Genomic DNA, 14,941 nt, shown 5'->3' on the forward strand with positions numbered 1-14,941 from the left:
TCTCAGAATTAAAAAAAAAATATTTGAATAGTATTTAAACTACTAAATCTGAAATAAAAATAAATTAAAGCTAAATAGAAAAATAAAAGTGACAAAACCATAAAACAAAATTACTAAGATGTCTGAAACTAAATATAAAATTTGCATTTAAAAAAAAAAAAAAAAAAGTACAAAAATTAGACAAGCTTCCTTGGCAGGAAACTGAAATAATTAGATTTAAGATTGTATGTTGTAATTCAGTTTTTTTTCTGCCATGGAATAAAAAAAAAATATTTAAAATTTAAATTTAAAATACTAAAACTTCTGTTATTGTTGACTACAACTAAAGTTATTAACTGTTTCAATAAAGCTGAAACTAAACAAATTCTAGAATAAAAAAAATGTATAAACTTTTAAAAAAGTAGAAAAATTCCTTGGCAAATGACTGTTTAAGCTGAAGTACTGAAATAAATAAAGCTAAATAAACATAAAAATGAAAAATAAGCATAAAACAAAAATAAAACTATTAAAAACAGCTTAAATAAATTATAAATAAAATATATATTTTAAAATAAAATAAATAAAATATATTACTTGTAAATAAAAAAAAATATTTAACTTAACTAAAATAACAAGGTTTAAGTAAATATAGCCTGTTAATATAGTAAATAAAATTTAGTTAAATAAAAATATTAAAAAAAATGACAAAAGCATAAAACAAAATTGCAGTTGTATGTTGCAATTCTGTTTTTTTTTTTCTGACATGGAATAAAAAAAAAAATACATTTTAAGAAATTTTATTTATATTTTACAATTCCGTTTTTTTTTTTGCAACCTACAGTATATCTAATAAACTTTTTTTTTTTATTAATTGTGACTTTTTATATCAGAATTCCTACCTTTTCTCGCAATTGTGACTTTATATCTCGTAATTCAGATTTTTTTCTCAGAACTGTGAAATAAAAATATATCTACCTTTTATATGGCAGAAATAAGCTTCCACAATATATTTTTACGTCTACTTGTTTTTTGTGATTAGTCACACAATGCAATTTTTCTAAGCAATTGGAGAATAGAAAAGCTTATGTTTTTGCATAAATGTCTAACTTTTAAGAAATAATTTCTATGATTTTCCAAGTCTAGAAATTGAATGTTTAAAATCCCCAACATATTTAAAGGAAAAAAACAGGCTATTTTTTTTTTTTGCTATAACCTTCTTAAAATTGTATCAAACCGGCTCATAACTGCAAAAATAGCACACAAAATGATACTGCGTTACGACAGAATACTTTTTGGTTTTGATTTATTGTGCTATGTACAAAAAAAAAAAGTGCCAAGTAAAACAGCAAACGTTTAAAACTTGTCAGGATGAAGCTCCATCTCCTTTTTGATTCTGTTCTCCACCAGTAGTGCTAGATTTGAGTCCGTCATGGGTAAATTGTAACTTACAAATACCTGTTTCTTTGTCTTCTTTGCTGAAAAGAAAGAGGGAAAAATAAATGGTAGAAAACTAGTTGAAATTTGACAGTCCTACCACACACAGGATTGAACGGTCTGACTAGTTAAAGCAGGTCTTACTGAGTCTCTGTGCAAGAGAGCTTGGCGTCGTGTCTGACGCGTCACCCAGAACCAGCGTGGAAAGAGGCACCGAATCCTGGGGAAAAAAAAACAAACACACGATATGAGCACTTTCATGACAGAGATACTTTCACAGGTGAACCGTCAGGTTTAAATTAAAAGACATTATCATAAGACAATATTAAATTACTATGGTTAGATCAAAGTTACTGGTTTCTACAAGTCAAATTATACAATTTGTTGTAAAAACAAAAGAGACAAAACATATTTAGAAATGACTACAACCATCAACAGTTAAACCAAAATAGATTCTCCCAACAATGGGTGTTAAAAACTGTTTTTGTTAAATTAAATAAAATTTAAATAAAATATAAAAATTATATTAAAATCTTAAAACACTGTTAAAAAATGTTGCAAATAACCTAAATAAATAAGTTTAAGTATTAAATTTACTAAAACTAAAATAAATGATATTTAAATAGAAATATAAAAGTGACAAAAGCACAAAAAATGTACTAAAAATTCTGTTGTCATTGTTGACTACAACTAAAATTATTAACTGTTTCAATAAAACTAAAACTAAATTTAATTTTTAGATTAAAAAAATGTAAAAACTTTTTAAAAATTATAAAAATTTTCATTGTCAAATAACTGAAATAATTAGATTAAAGCTGAAGTATTGAAATAAATTAAAGCTAAATAAACAAAAATTTAAAAAAAGCAGCATAAAACAAAATTTAAAACAAAACTAAAACTATTAAAAACAGTTTAAATAAAGTGTAAAAAAAATATAAATATTAGATAAAAAAAAAAACTTCAACCAAATTAAAATTAAATTTAGTAAATATAGACCGTTAATATAGCGAATATAGTAAATAAAATTAAAGTTAAATAGAAATATAAAAATGACAAAAGCACAAACAAAATTACTACAATTTCGGTTGTTATTAATTACAACTAAAATTTTAATAAGGCAGAAACTAAATATAAATATTATATTAAAAAATTTAAAAACGAGAGAGAAAAAAAAAGGTTCCTTGGCAAATAACTGAAATAATTAGATTTAAGCTGAAGTATCAAAATAAATAAAACAGAAATAAATTGAAGCTAATTAGAAATATAAAAAAACAAAAATGACCAAAATTTGTGTTGTTACTGTTAACTACAACTGAAACTATTAAAAACAGTTTAAATAAAGCGTTAACAAAATATGAATATTAGATGAAAAACATAAAAACAAACAAATTGGAAATGTTGCACTGGCAAATAACTAAAATAACAAGGTTTAAGTAAATATAGATAAAAGTAAATTAAATTAAAGCTAAACAGAAACAAAATTACTACAATTTCTGTTGTTACTGTTAATTACAACTAACTTTTTTAATAAGCCTGAAACTAAATACAAATATTAGATTAAAACAAAAAATAAATAAATAAATAAATAATAATAATAATGAGAAGTTTCCTTGGCAAATAACAAAAATAATTAGATTGAATCTGAAGTACTGAAACAACTAAAAAAGAAATAAATGCAAGATAATTAAATAAAATAACCTACATGTGTGTTGTTATTGTTAACTACAACTGAAACTATTAAAAACATAAATAAAGCATAAACATAATAGAAATATTAGATGGAAAAACATTAGAAATGTTGCATTTGCAAAAAACTAAAATAAAGTTTAAGTAAATATAGATAAAAGTAAATAAAAGTAAAGCTAAACAGAAAAAATGAAAATGACAAAGGCATAAAACAAAATTACTAAAATTTCTGTTGCCATTGTTAACTACAAAAATTTTAATAAGGCTGAAACTAAATATAAATATTAGACTTAATTAATTTATTTTTTTTTTAAACAAGATTCCTTGGCACATAAATAAATAAAATTAGATTTAATTAGATTAAAATAAAGTATAAATTAAAGTATAATTAAATAACAAAATAACCATTGTTTGTTAACTACAACTAAAACTATTAAAAAAACGGTTTAAATAAAGCGTTAATAAAATAATGATAATAAAATATTAGATGGAAAAACTTAAATTAGAAATGCTGCATTGGCAAATAACAAAAATAACAAGGTTTAAGTAAATATAGATAAAATAATTAAAATAAAATTACTAAACAAAATACAATAACATAATATAATAAATAATATAATAAAACAAGATAAACAATATAGTACACACACTGATTTACCATACGTTTACCATGGTAAACAAACTAACACAAACATACTAAACTAACCAAAAAGTACCATGGTACCACTTGTAAACACCATGGTATATGCATATGATTGTATGCAGATATATGCAAAAAAAAAAGAAAAGAAATAAATGAAAAATAATTAAATAAAATAACCTAAATGTGTGTTGTTATTGTTAACTACAACTGAAACTATTAAAAACATAAAGCATCAACAAAACAGAAATATTAGATGGAAAAAACTTAAAAACTTTAACAATTTAGAAATGTATAAAAAATAACTAAAATGGTAAAACAAGGTTTAAGTAAATATAGACAGAAGTAAATAAAATTAAAGCTAAACAGAAAAAATAATTACTAAATTACTAAAATTTCTGTTGCTACTTTTAACTACAAAAAATTTAATAAGGCTGAAAATAAATATAAAAATTAGATTAAAAAGCTTCCTTGGCACATAAATAAAATTAGATTTAAGCTGAAGTACAATTAAATATATTAAATAACATATAAATTAAATAAAGTATAATTAAATAACAAAAAAAACATTGTTAACTACAACTAAAACTATTAAAAAAAACGATTTAAATAAAGCGTTAATAAAACAATGATAATAAAATATTAGATGGAAAAACTTAAATTAGAAACGCTGCAATGGCAAATAACTAAAATAACAAGGTTCAAGTAAATATAGATAAAAGTAAATAAAAGTAAAGCTAAACAGAAAAAATGAAAATGACAAAGGCATAAAACAAAATTACTAAAATTTCTGTTGCTATTGTTAACTACAAAAATTTTAATAAGGCTGAAACTAAATATAAATATTAGACTTAATTTTTTTAAAACTTAAATAAAAAAACAAAAAACAAGCTTCCTTGGCACATAAATAAAATTAGATTAAAATAAAGTATAAATTAAATAAAGTATAATTAAATAACAAAATAACCATTGTTTGTTAACTACAACTAAAACTATTAAAAAAACGGTTTAAATAAAGCATTAATAAAATAATGATAATAAAATATTAGATGGAAAAACTTAAATTAGAAATGCTGCACTGGCAAATAACTAAAATAACAAGGTTTAAGTAAATATAAATAAAAATAATTAAAATAAAATTACTAAACAAAATACAATAATAAAATAATAAAAGGTAATTCAAAACATTAATAAATACTATAATAAAAGATAATTAATATAGTACACACACTGATTTACCACACATTTACCATGGTAAACAAACTAAAACATACTGAACTAAACTAAACCAAAAAGTACCATGGTACCACATGTAAACACCATGGTATATGCATATGATTGTATGCAGATATATGCAGGACTCACATATTTGCTGTTGACGGCCAGGGCCAGATTGGACAGAACCGGGTTTGAGCCGATCCAGAGGAAAAAGCCGCCGCTCAGCTTCATCACGTGGAAATGCACGAGCTGCTCCAGAATCTTCTCCGAGAAATCGTGGACCGTGATGGGCTCAACGAGCGCCTGAGCGCCGCAGTCACCGTTTACCACAGTCTCCATTCTGACAAAACCTCACACAACGGTCAATGAACGCAGAAATCTCATAATGAAAGTAAAAACACACATCTGACACACGCCCGAACCCGCCGCGCTTCCTCACTTCCGCTCACAGACAGCGACGCGACACCGCAGCGACACCCACCGGTCTGGCGGACGAGTGACGACAACAAAACCGTGACGGTTTTTATATTAACAAACTAAACGTTAATACAACACATGAATTTTAATTCAAATATAAATATAGAAAATTTCCATTATGTATATAATAATAAAAAAACTAGATGAGTAAAGTTTGAGAACAAACTTTAAGTTTGCCTGAAGGTTTGAAGCAGTTGTAAAAGTATGAAAGCAGCTAGCATGATTTAACACATTGCTTACATGATTTAACATGTTGTTAACATGTTTTAGCATGAATAGCATATTGCTTGTATTTTTATAGGCTGATTACAATGTTGTTAGCATGATTAGCATGTTGTTACCATAATTTGCAAGTTACTAGAATGTTGTTAGCATGATTAGCCTGATTAGCATGTTGATAGCATGTTTCGCACATGATTAACATATTACTAGCATGATTAACAAAGTTGTTAGCATGTTTCTAGCATGATTAGCATGTCGCTAACATGTTTCTGGCATGATTAGCAAGTTACCAACATGTTGTTACCATGATTAGCATGTTACTAGCACATTGCTAGCATGATTACCACATTACTACCATGTTGTTAGCATGTTTCTAGTATGATTGGCATGTAACTAGCACGTTGCTAGCATGATTACCAAGTTACTAGCATGTTGTTGACATGATTAGCATGTTACTAGCATGTTGCTAGCATGATTAGCATGTTACTAACATGTTGCTAACATGATTAGCAAGTTACTATCATGCTGCAAGCTGATTAGCATGTTGTTAGCATGTTTCTAACATGATTAGCATGAGTAGCATGTTACTAGCACGTTGCTAGCATGTTTCTATTATGATTAGCATGTTACTAGCATGTTGTTACCATGATTAACAAATTACTAGCACATTGCTAGCATGATTAGCACATTGCTACCATGTTGCTAACATGATTAGCAAGTTACTAGCATGTTGTTAACATGATTAGCATGTTACTAGCATGTTGTTAACATGATTAGCATGTTACTAGCATGTTGCTAGCATGATTAGCATTTTACTAGCATGTTGCTAACATGATTAACAAGTTACTAGCATGCTGCAAGCTGATTAGCATGTTTCTAACATGATTAGCATGAGTAGCATGTTACTAGCATGTTGCTAGCAGGATTAGCATGTTACTAACACGTTGCTAGCATGTTTCTATTATGATTAGCATGTTACTAGCATGTTGTTACCATGATTAACAAATTACTAGCATGTTGCTAGCATGATTTAGATAGCTCGATAGATTAGAAATATTAGAAATATTAGAGTGAAGCTTAAATGAGTCTAAATTGATTAGAAATAGAACATAGAAGGGAAGCTTGATTGAGCCTCAAGGGATTCTGGGAGTTTGAAGAGTGTTGCTCATTTGAACATTCCGTCAATGTAAGTCTATGGGATTTTTGGTGGTTTTGATAGTCTGGTTTATGAAAACTGTAAGGCGGATCAGTCTGAAAAGATACAGCACACCGAGTCAGACCAGTCTGAAGGTCTGGGCCGAGTTTGGTGGTTCTAGCTTGAAAACTCTAGGAGGAGACAGATACCAAAATTTGGCTCAGAAGAAGAAGAAGAATATTCTTAAATAGTAGATCAGTAAATTGGCTTTCTCAAGATAACTTAATTAACATAAATGCCAAATAAAGCTCACGCTTCTTTTACCATACAATGAAAGTGAATGGTGACTGACGCCGTTGAGCTCCAAAAATGACAAAAAAGCACTAAAAGTATTATAAAAGTAGTCCATATTACTCGAACGCTATATAACAAACACTGTGCAGTAATATGATCATGATTTATGTTTGAAAATTAAACCAGAATCTTGCTCTCAATCATCATTTGTGATAATGAACAAATTCATATAGCCTACCAAGATACTTCAAAATAAAAGTCAACTTTTTAGAAGGATTTTGACTCTAGTAATATTAAAATAAAATACTATCAAAGTAAATTATGTAATCTGTTATGGTAAAATAGTCTAAACACATTTAGAAACTATATATTAATATACTTTACATAATTTTTCATATGCATTATTATATATATATATATATGTGTGTGTGTGTGTGTGTGTGTGTGTGTGTGTTTATTTTTTATTTTTATGTGTGTAAAAATACATTTGGAAACTATATCATATATTAATATTTTATTTTTTTTAATCAATTTATATATTTTGTAAACTACCAGTCAAAAGTTTTTTGCACAGCAAGATTTTTAATGTTTTTTAAAGAAGTCTCTTCTGCTCATCTGCTCTTCAGCCTGCATTTATTTGATCCAAAATACAGCAAAAACAGTAAATTAAAAAAAAAAAAAATACTATTTAAAATAACTGCTTTCTATTTGAATATATTTTAATATGTAATTTATTCCTGTGATTTCAAAGCTGAATTTTCAGCATCATTACTCCATTTTTCAGTGTCACACAATCCTTCAGAAATTATAGAAATTAACACTTAGCAAGGATGCTTTAAATTGATAAAAAAATGATGATAAAGACATTTATAATATTACAAAAGATTTCTATTTCAGATAAATGCTGTTCTTCTGAACTTTCTTTTCATCAAGAAAATTGTTTTTTATATAATAATAATACTAATGAATGTTTTTTGAGCGGCAAATCAGAATATTAGAATGATTTCTGAAGGATCATGTGACAATGAAGACTGGAGCAATGATGCTGAAAATTCAGCTTTGAAATCACAGGAATAAATTACATTTTAAATATATTCAAATAGAAATCAGTTTTTCTAAATAATAAAAATATTTCAACATTTTACTGTTTTTGCTGTATTTTGCATCAAATAAATGCAGGCTTGGTGAGCAGAAGAGACTTCATTAAAAAACATTAAAAATCTCACTGTTCAAAAACTTTTGCTGGTAGTTTATATCAATATTTTTTTTACTGTGCTTGTGCATATACATATATATATATATATATATATAAAAACCATAGATCATGCATTTAAAATGAAAGCATACAGGTGATTAAATGGCTCAAATCGTGTTATAACGGTCAGTGGTTTTCTTTCGTTGAAACAAACAGAGTAATGTCTTTGTTTATTCTAATAACTGGACATCAGAGCGCTGAAGATGTTGATGGTTGGGTCAGAAACTCCTGCACCAGTGTGTTGAACTCGCTGGAATATCGCAGATGCAAATTGTGCTTCCCCTCCGTCATCACGTGCAGCCTGACAAACACAGACCATCCGTTAACAGACAGAAGAACATCATCTGTAATGAATGAGCTGTGACCGTCTCACCTCGAGCCCTTGATGTTCTGCAGCAGGTATTCTGGGTGAAATGAAGGCACCATGGGATCTTTGGCCCCGTGGATGATCAGTGTGGGACAGGAGATCAACGGCAGCACTTCCCTACATATGCTACCTGATGACAATCAAACATGTTTTAGCACATTCAGCATCTGCTTGAGGATTTTAATTATTCTATTATAATGAGAATTCTGCTTAACTGTGATAAGAAATCTACCATTATAAATATTTAAATAAAATAAAATAAAAAATCACCTGATAATCAGAAATTTGAACCAGCATAACATTTAATTTAGTTTTTAAAATATTACTTTGGAGCAAAGCTGCTTTATTGTTTAAAATAAAATAAAATAAAATAAAATAAAAATTTATTTTAGGCAGTAACACAGTTTTGTTCTAAAATAATATTTATAATTATATAAAAATAACATTCTTCATTTGTTTAGTTTTTTATTCAAAGAGGACAAAAAAAGTATGCTAAATGAATAAATCTAAATAAATGTAAAAGAATTTCACCCTTTTAATGAACTAATTTTATTCAAATTGGATTAAAGTATTTATTATTAATAAATCTATAATAATTATTATATAATTATATAGTATAATTATTATATAATTATTCTATTATTATAATGAGAATTCTTCTGCTTAACTGTGATGAGAATTCATGAAAATCATGATAAAAATAAATAAATAAATAAATCACCTGATAATAAGACATTTGAACCACCATAATATTTGATTTAGTTTTTCAAATATTACTTTGGAGCAAAGCTGCTTTATTGTTTAAAATAAATAAATAATAAAATAAAATAAAATAAAATAAAATAAAAATTTATTTTAGGCAATAACACAGTTTTGTTCTAAAATAATATTTATAATTATATAAAAATAACATTCTTCATTTGTTAGTTTTTTATTCAAAGAGGACAAAAAAAGTTTGCTAAATGAATAAATCTAAATAAATGTAAAAGAATTCCAGCCTTTTAATGAACTAATTTTATTAAAATGGAAATAAATAAAATAATTTTATTATTAATAAATCTATAATAATTATTATATAAATATATTGTATAGTTATTATATAATTATTCTATTATTATAATGAGAATTTTTCTGCTTAACTGTGATGAGAATTCATGAAAATCATGATATAAATAAATAAATAAATAAATAAATCACCTGATAATAAGACATTTGAACCACCATAATATTTGATTTAGTTTTTCAAATATTACTTTGGAGCAAAGCTGCTTTATTGTTTAAAATAAAATAAAATAAAATAATAATAATAATAATTTATTTTAGGCAATAATGCAGTTTTGTTCTGCATTTGTTTAGTTTTTTATTCGAAGGATAAAAGTGTCTGCTTAATGAATAAATGTAAATAAACATAAAAGAACTCCAGCCTTTTAATGAACAAAGTTTTTTCAAACGAAAATAATTAAATACATTTTTATTCAGAAACTGAAAACATGTTCATTATAGAAGGTGTATTTCAGTCATTTTTAAATTAAAAAATGGATAAAACATTTTAAAATATTATTTATAAAATTATATATAGTTATTTAGTTTTAATTTAGAAATGTATGTATTCAAGTCACTATGAACTCTGAACATATTTTTTAATATTGTCACAATGCAAAGAATAAAGGAGAAAAAAACTACCTTTGACATCTGATTTAGTAGATAAAACATTTTTTAAATTTTATTTTGGAACAAAAAATTATTTATTGTTTGTTAAATAAATAAGTTAATATTTTTTTATATAATTAAGAAATTAAATATATGACAGAAGTGGTGTTTATGATTTTGTAAATAAATAATGGCACAATGCAAAGGAACATATATCAGGCTAATCAGGCCACAACTTTAAAGAAAGCACTAATACTGTGTGACACAGATTAAAAGATTATTCACTAGTTCTCACCCTGCGGGTTGTGTGTGAAGCGGCTGATCCCGTCCACCCATTTCTCCCACGTCTCACGAAAGTACTGAGCGCCGTACACCTCCTCCATCGGCCGGCGCATTCGCTCGCTCCATAACGACACGTCACGGATCGCTAAAACGCACACAAGCATGTAAGTTTAATGTGATGACTTGATATTTTGCTCTGATATTCTCTCGTCCCATCTTACACTGGTAGATCTGAACATCTTCTTGAGAGACGTAAGCGTTGGAGCCCCAAACCACCATCTTCTGAACGAGCGCTGGGTTTAACGCGGCCGCAATTAGAGCCGTGATGCCGCCGTCACTCCAGCCTAACAGAGAAAAACGCCTGAAACCCAGAGCCTACAACAGAGAATTACAACAACAGTACAGGAACTATAATTAAAAAATAATTATGAAAAATATTTTTAAATAATCTAAATATTTTTAATACATTTTTGAACCACTAACAACATAACACACATAAATATAATAATATATTTTTTTTAAATAATATATATAAATACATAATAGTGCACACATTTTTTTAAATTAAAAAAAGTTAATTACAATTATATTTATAATTTATGATATATATAAATTTAATAGTTAAAAACAATAAATACAAATAAAAAAATGTCAAGGTAACCACACCACCACATTTTTTATATTTAAAACTGAAATTAAAACAAAATAAACATAAAATAAAAATACAAAATAATTATATGCACTAATAAGTACATAAAAATATTATTATATAATAAACATAAAAATAAATAACATTATATAAAACTTAAAAAAAAAAAAAAATTAATAAATTAACTTTAATTCAGAAATTGAACACATGTATTTGATGCATTGCATTTTGAAAACATTTTGATATATATTTTGCATGTTGATGATGCTTGACCCCTACTTGCATTAAATCCACTGCATCTTTAGCGTCTCTGTGGAAGAAATCAGGGGGAAAGTCTCTGTCTGGAGGACGTGAGCGCCCGTAACCCCGCGGGTCAAACGCCACCAGCGTGAAACGCTGCTTATCCAGCTTCTCCAACTGAGGAGCAAAATCAGTCTGAGCACATCCTGTCGACACAGGAACAAAAACAAAACTAAACTAAAAATGAAAATCACATGATCTGCCATAATGATAAAGAATACACTAGCAAACAAACATTCAGACACACTAGTGTTGTTATTGTTAACTGAAACTTCTAATAAAATACTTACAATTTACAGTAAGCTTTTATTTTTTTATATTAGTTAACATGAACCATAAAAACTACTTCTAAAGCATTTAGATATTTAACATTAACAAAGATATAACAAATACTGTAATACATGTACTGCTCATTGTTAGTAAATACAACATGTAATGCAGTGGCTAATATTAACTACTGGGACCTTAATGTAAAGTGCTACCACTAAAATGATTAAAAATCATTTGTGTTAAATGACATAAAGCTTAAAAAGTAAAATATAAATATTAGATGATAAAAGTAAAATATTTTATGAATATTTGAAACATTGCAACTAACTGACATAAAATAAATTGAAGTACTAAAATGACTAAAAGTTAAATAATAATAATAATAATAATAATAATATATATATATATATATATATAAAAAATATGACAAAAGTACAGAAAGTTACTAAATTCTAAATTACATTTTAATTAATGGTGCATCTAAAAATAAAATGGAATTGAAAATAAAATAAAAAAAAATTGTAAAAAAATAACTATATACTATCTATTGTAATAATACAATATAATAATAATAATAATAATAATAAAAATAATATTACTAATACTGTTGTTGTGAGAGACTGAAACTTTGACCTTATTGTAAAATGCTGCCACTAAAATGATTAAAAATCATTTGTATTAATTTAAATAAAGCATAAAAATTTAAATATAAATATTAGATAACAAACAAACAAAAAAAAATAATTATATAAAAATAAAAAATAAAAAAACTTTACATACTTTACTTTGAAATGCTGCAACTAACTGAAATAAAATAAATTGAAATACTAAAAGGACTAAAAGTGAAATAAAAAAATAAAAAATAAAATCTAAAACAAATGTGTGTGTGTGTATATATATATATATATATATATACACACACAAATGACAAAAGCACATAAAGTTGCAACATTCTAAACTAAATTACATTTTAATTAATGGAGCATCTAAAAATAAAAGTGAATTGAAAATATTATTAAATGCTAAATAATAATAATAATAATAAATAACTATATACTATCTATTGTAATAATACAATATAATAATAATATAAATAATATTACTAATACTGTTGTTGTGTAAGACTGAAACTTTGACCTTATTGTAAAGTGCTGCCACTAAAATGATTAAAAATCATTTGTATTAATTTAAATAAAACTTAAAAATTTAAATAGAAATTTAGATGACAAACATAAAAAACTTTAAATACTTTACTTTAAAATGCTGCAACTAACTGAAATAAAATAAACTAAAGTACTGAAATGACTAAAAGTGAAATAAAAAATAAAATCTAAAAAAATGTGTGTGTGTGTATATATATATATATACACACAAATGACACAAGCACATAAAGTTGCAACATTCTAAACTAAATTACATTTAAATTAATGCAAAATCTAAAAATAAGTGAATTCAAAATATCAATAAATGCTATATAATAATAATAATAATAAAAATAACCATATACTATCTATCTATTGTAATAATACAATATAATAATAATAATAATAATAATTTTACTAATACTGTTGTTGTGCAAGACTGAAACTTTGACCTTACTGTAAAATGCTGCCACTAAAATGATTAAAAATCCTTTGTATTAATTTAAATAAAGTGTAAACATTTAAATATAAATATTAGATAACAAACATAAAAAACTTTAAATACTTCACTTTACTTTGAAATGCTGCAACTAACTGAAGTAAAATAAACTGAAGTACCAAAAGGACTAAAAGTGAAATAAAAAAATAAAATCTGAAACAAATGTGTGTGTGTGTGTGTGTGTGTGTATATATATATATATATATAATTTATTTATATATACACAAATGACAAAAGCACATAAAGTTGCAAAATTCTAAACTAAATTACATTTTAATTAATGGAGCATCTAAAAATAAAAGTGAATTGAAAATATTAATAAATGCTATATAATAATAATAATAATAATAATAATAATAATAATAATAAATAACTATATACTATCTATTGTAATAAAACAATATAATAATAATATAAATAATATTACTAATACTGTTGTTGTGTAAGACTGAAACTTTGACCTTATTGTAAAGTGCTGCCACTAAAATGATTAAAAATCATTTGTATTAATTTAAATAAAGTGTAAAAAATTAAATATAAATATTAGATGACAAACATAAAAAACTTTAAATACTTTACTTTAAAATGCTGCAACTAACTGAAATAAAATAAACTGAAGTACTAAAAGGACTAAAAGTGAACAAAATTTAAAAAATAAAATCTAAAAAAAATGTGTGCATATATATATTATTTATATATACACAAATGACAAAAGCACATAAAGTTGCAACATTCTAAACTAAATTACATTTTAATTAATGCAAAATCTAAAAATAAAAGTGATTTCAAAATATTAATAAATGCTATATAATAATAATAATATTAATAATAATGACTACTATATACACTATCTATTGTAATAGTATTGCAATATAATATTAATAATAATAATAATAATAATAAATATTATTATTATTATTGTTACCACTACTGCTACTGTTGTGTAAGACTGAAACTTTCAGTTTTGTTCATAAATTTACATGTAAGCACAATATATGTTAATATTTAAAATTCATTGTAGTTTTTAGGATAATTAGAAACATAAACGCAGTCAAATGTGTGCTGACTTGAACTGTTTGAAGTGTCTGTAGTGAGATCAGACCTAAAGCTCCAGGCAGCAGCAGCACAGTGTGATTTCCTTCTCCAGTTGTCTGATAGTGCACATTCACTCCATTCACTGACATTTTATCGGAGACACACGCGCTGCACAAGAGACAATCATGAAAAACACACTTATATGCAAACAAAACTTCATCTGCACTCGCGAACTGGCGCTTTACCCGTAGAATCGTCCGTGTTTGGCGGTTCTGAAGACACTGGACAGGCAGAGCCCAGCTCGACTGGAAATGAGTGTCGCCATATGAGCAGAAACTGAACTATAAACACCCGTATCAGATGAAACAGTTTATGGCGAAAATGCAAGTGTGTGTCAATCGGCACGT

General features: G+C 25.7%; 2 protein-coding genes across 2 annotated transcripts; both read right to left on the minus strand.

Moving 5' to 3' along the window:
• Positions 1-1,260: 1,260 nt before the first annotated feature.
• On the minus strand, positions 1,261-5,433 carry psmg4 (proteasome (prosome, macropain) assembly chaperone 4). Its single transcript, XM_051138569.1, has 3 exons — positions 5,105-5,433; positions 1,558-1,633; positions 1,261-1,454 (listed from the first exon to the last, which is right to left on the minus strand). The coding sequence occupies exons 1-3, from the start codon at positions 5,294-5,296 to the stop codon at positions 1,333-1,335; spliced, it is 390 nt and encodes a 129-aa protein (XP_050994526.1). The 5' UTR covers positions 5,297-5,433; the 3' UTR covers positions 1,261-1,332.
• A 1,748-nt stretch (positions 5,434-7,181) lies between these two features.
• On the minus strand, positions 7,182-14,941 carry bphl (biphenyl hydrolase like). Its single transcript, XM_051138566.1, has 7 exons — positions 14,780-14,941; positions 14,602-14,702; positions 11,568-11,734; positions 10,861-11,014; positions 10,653-10,784; positions 8,714-8,837; positions 7,182-8,641 (listed from the first exon to the last, which is right to left on the minus strand). Exons 1-7 carry the CDS (start codon positions 14,857-14,859, stop codon positions 8,530-8,532), a joined length of 870 nt encoding a protein of 289 aa, XP_050994523.1. The 5' UTR covers positions 14,860-14,941; the 3' UTR covers positions 7,182-8,529.

Source organism: Labeo rohita, chromosome 20 (assembly GCF_022985175.1).
Source record: "Labeo rohita strain BAU-BD-2019 chromosome 20, IGBB_LRoh.1.0, whole genome shotgun sequence".
Lineage (NCBI taxonomy): Eukaryota > Metazoa > Chordata > Actinopteri > Cypriniformes > Cyprinidae > Labeo > Labeo rohita.

Bases quoted from the DNA above. Each gene is read 5' to 3' on its own strand.
- bphl (XM_051138566.1), bottom strand. From the start codon at position 14,859: ATGGCGACACTCATTTCCAGTCGAGCTGGGCTCTGCCTGTCCAGTGTC. The intron at 11,735-14,601 runs GTCTGATCTCAC...CTGTGTCGACAG, and splicing joins GCTGCTGCCTGGAGCTTTAG to GATGTGCTCAGACTGATTTT. The intron at 11,015-11,567 runs GTAGGGGTCAAG...TCTCTGTTGTAG, and splicing joins ATGCAGTGGATTTAATGCAA to GCTCTGGGTTTCAGGCGTTT.
- psmg4 (XM_051138569.1), bottom strand. From the start codon at position 5,296: ATGGAGACTGTGGTAAACGGTGACTGCGGCGCTCAGGCGCTCGTTGAG. The intron at 1,634-5,104 runs GTGAGTCCTGCA...TTTTTTCCCCAG, and splicing joins TGGCCGTCAACAGCAAATAT to GATTCGGTGCCTCTTTCCAC. The intron at 1,455-1,557 runs GTAAGACCTGCT...CTTTCTTTTCAG, and splicing joins CTCTCTTGCACAGAGACTCA to CAAAGAAGACAAAGAAACAG.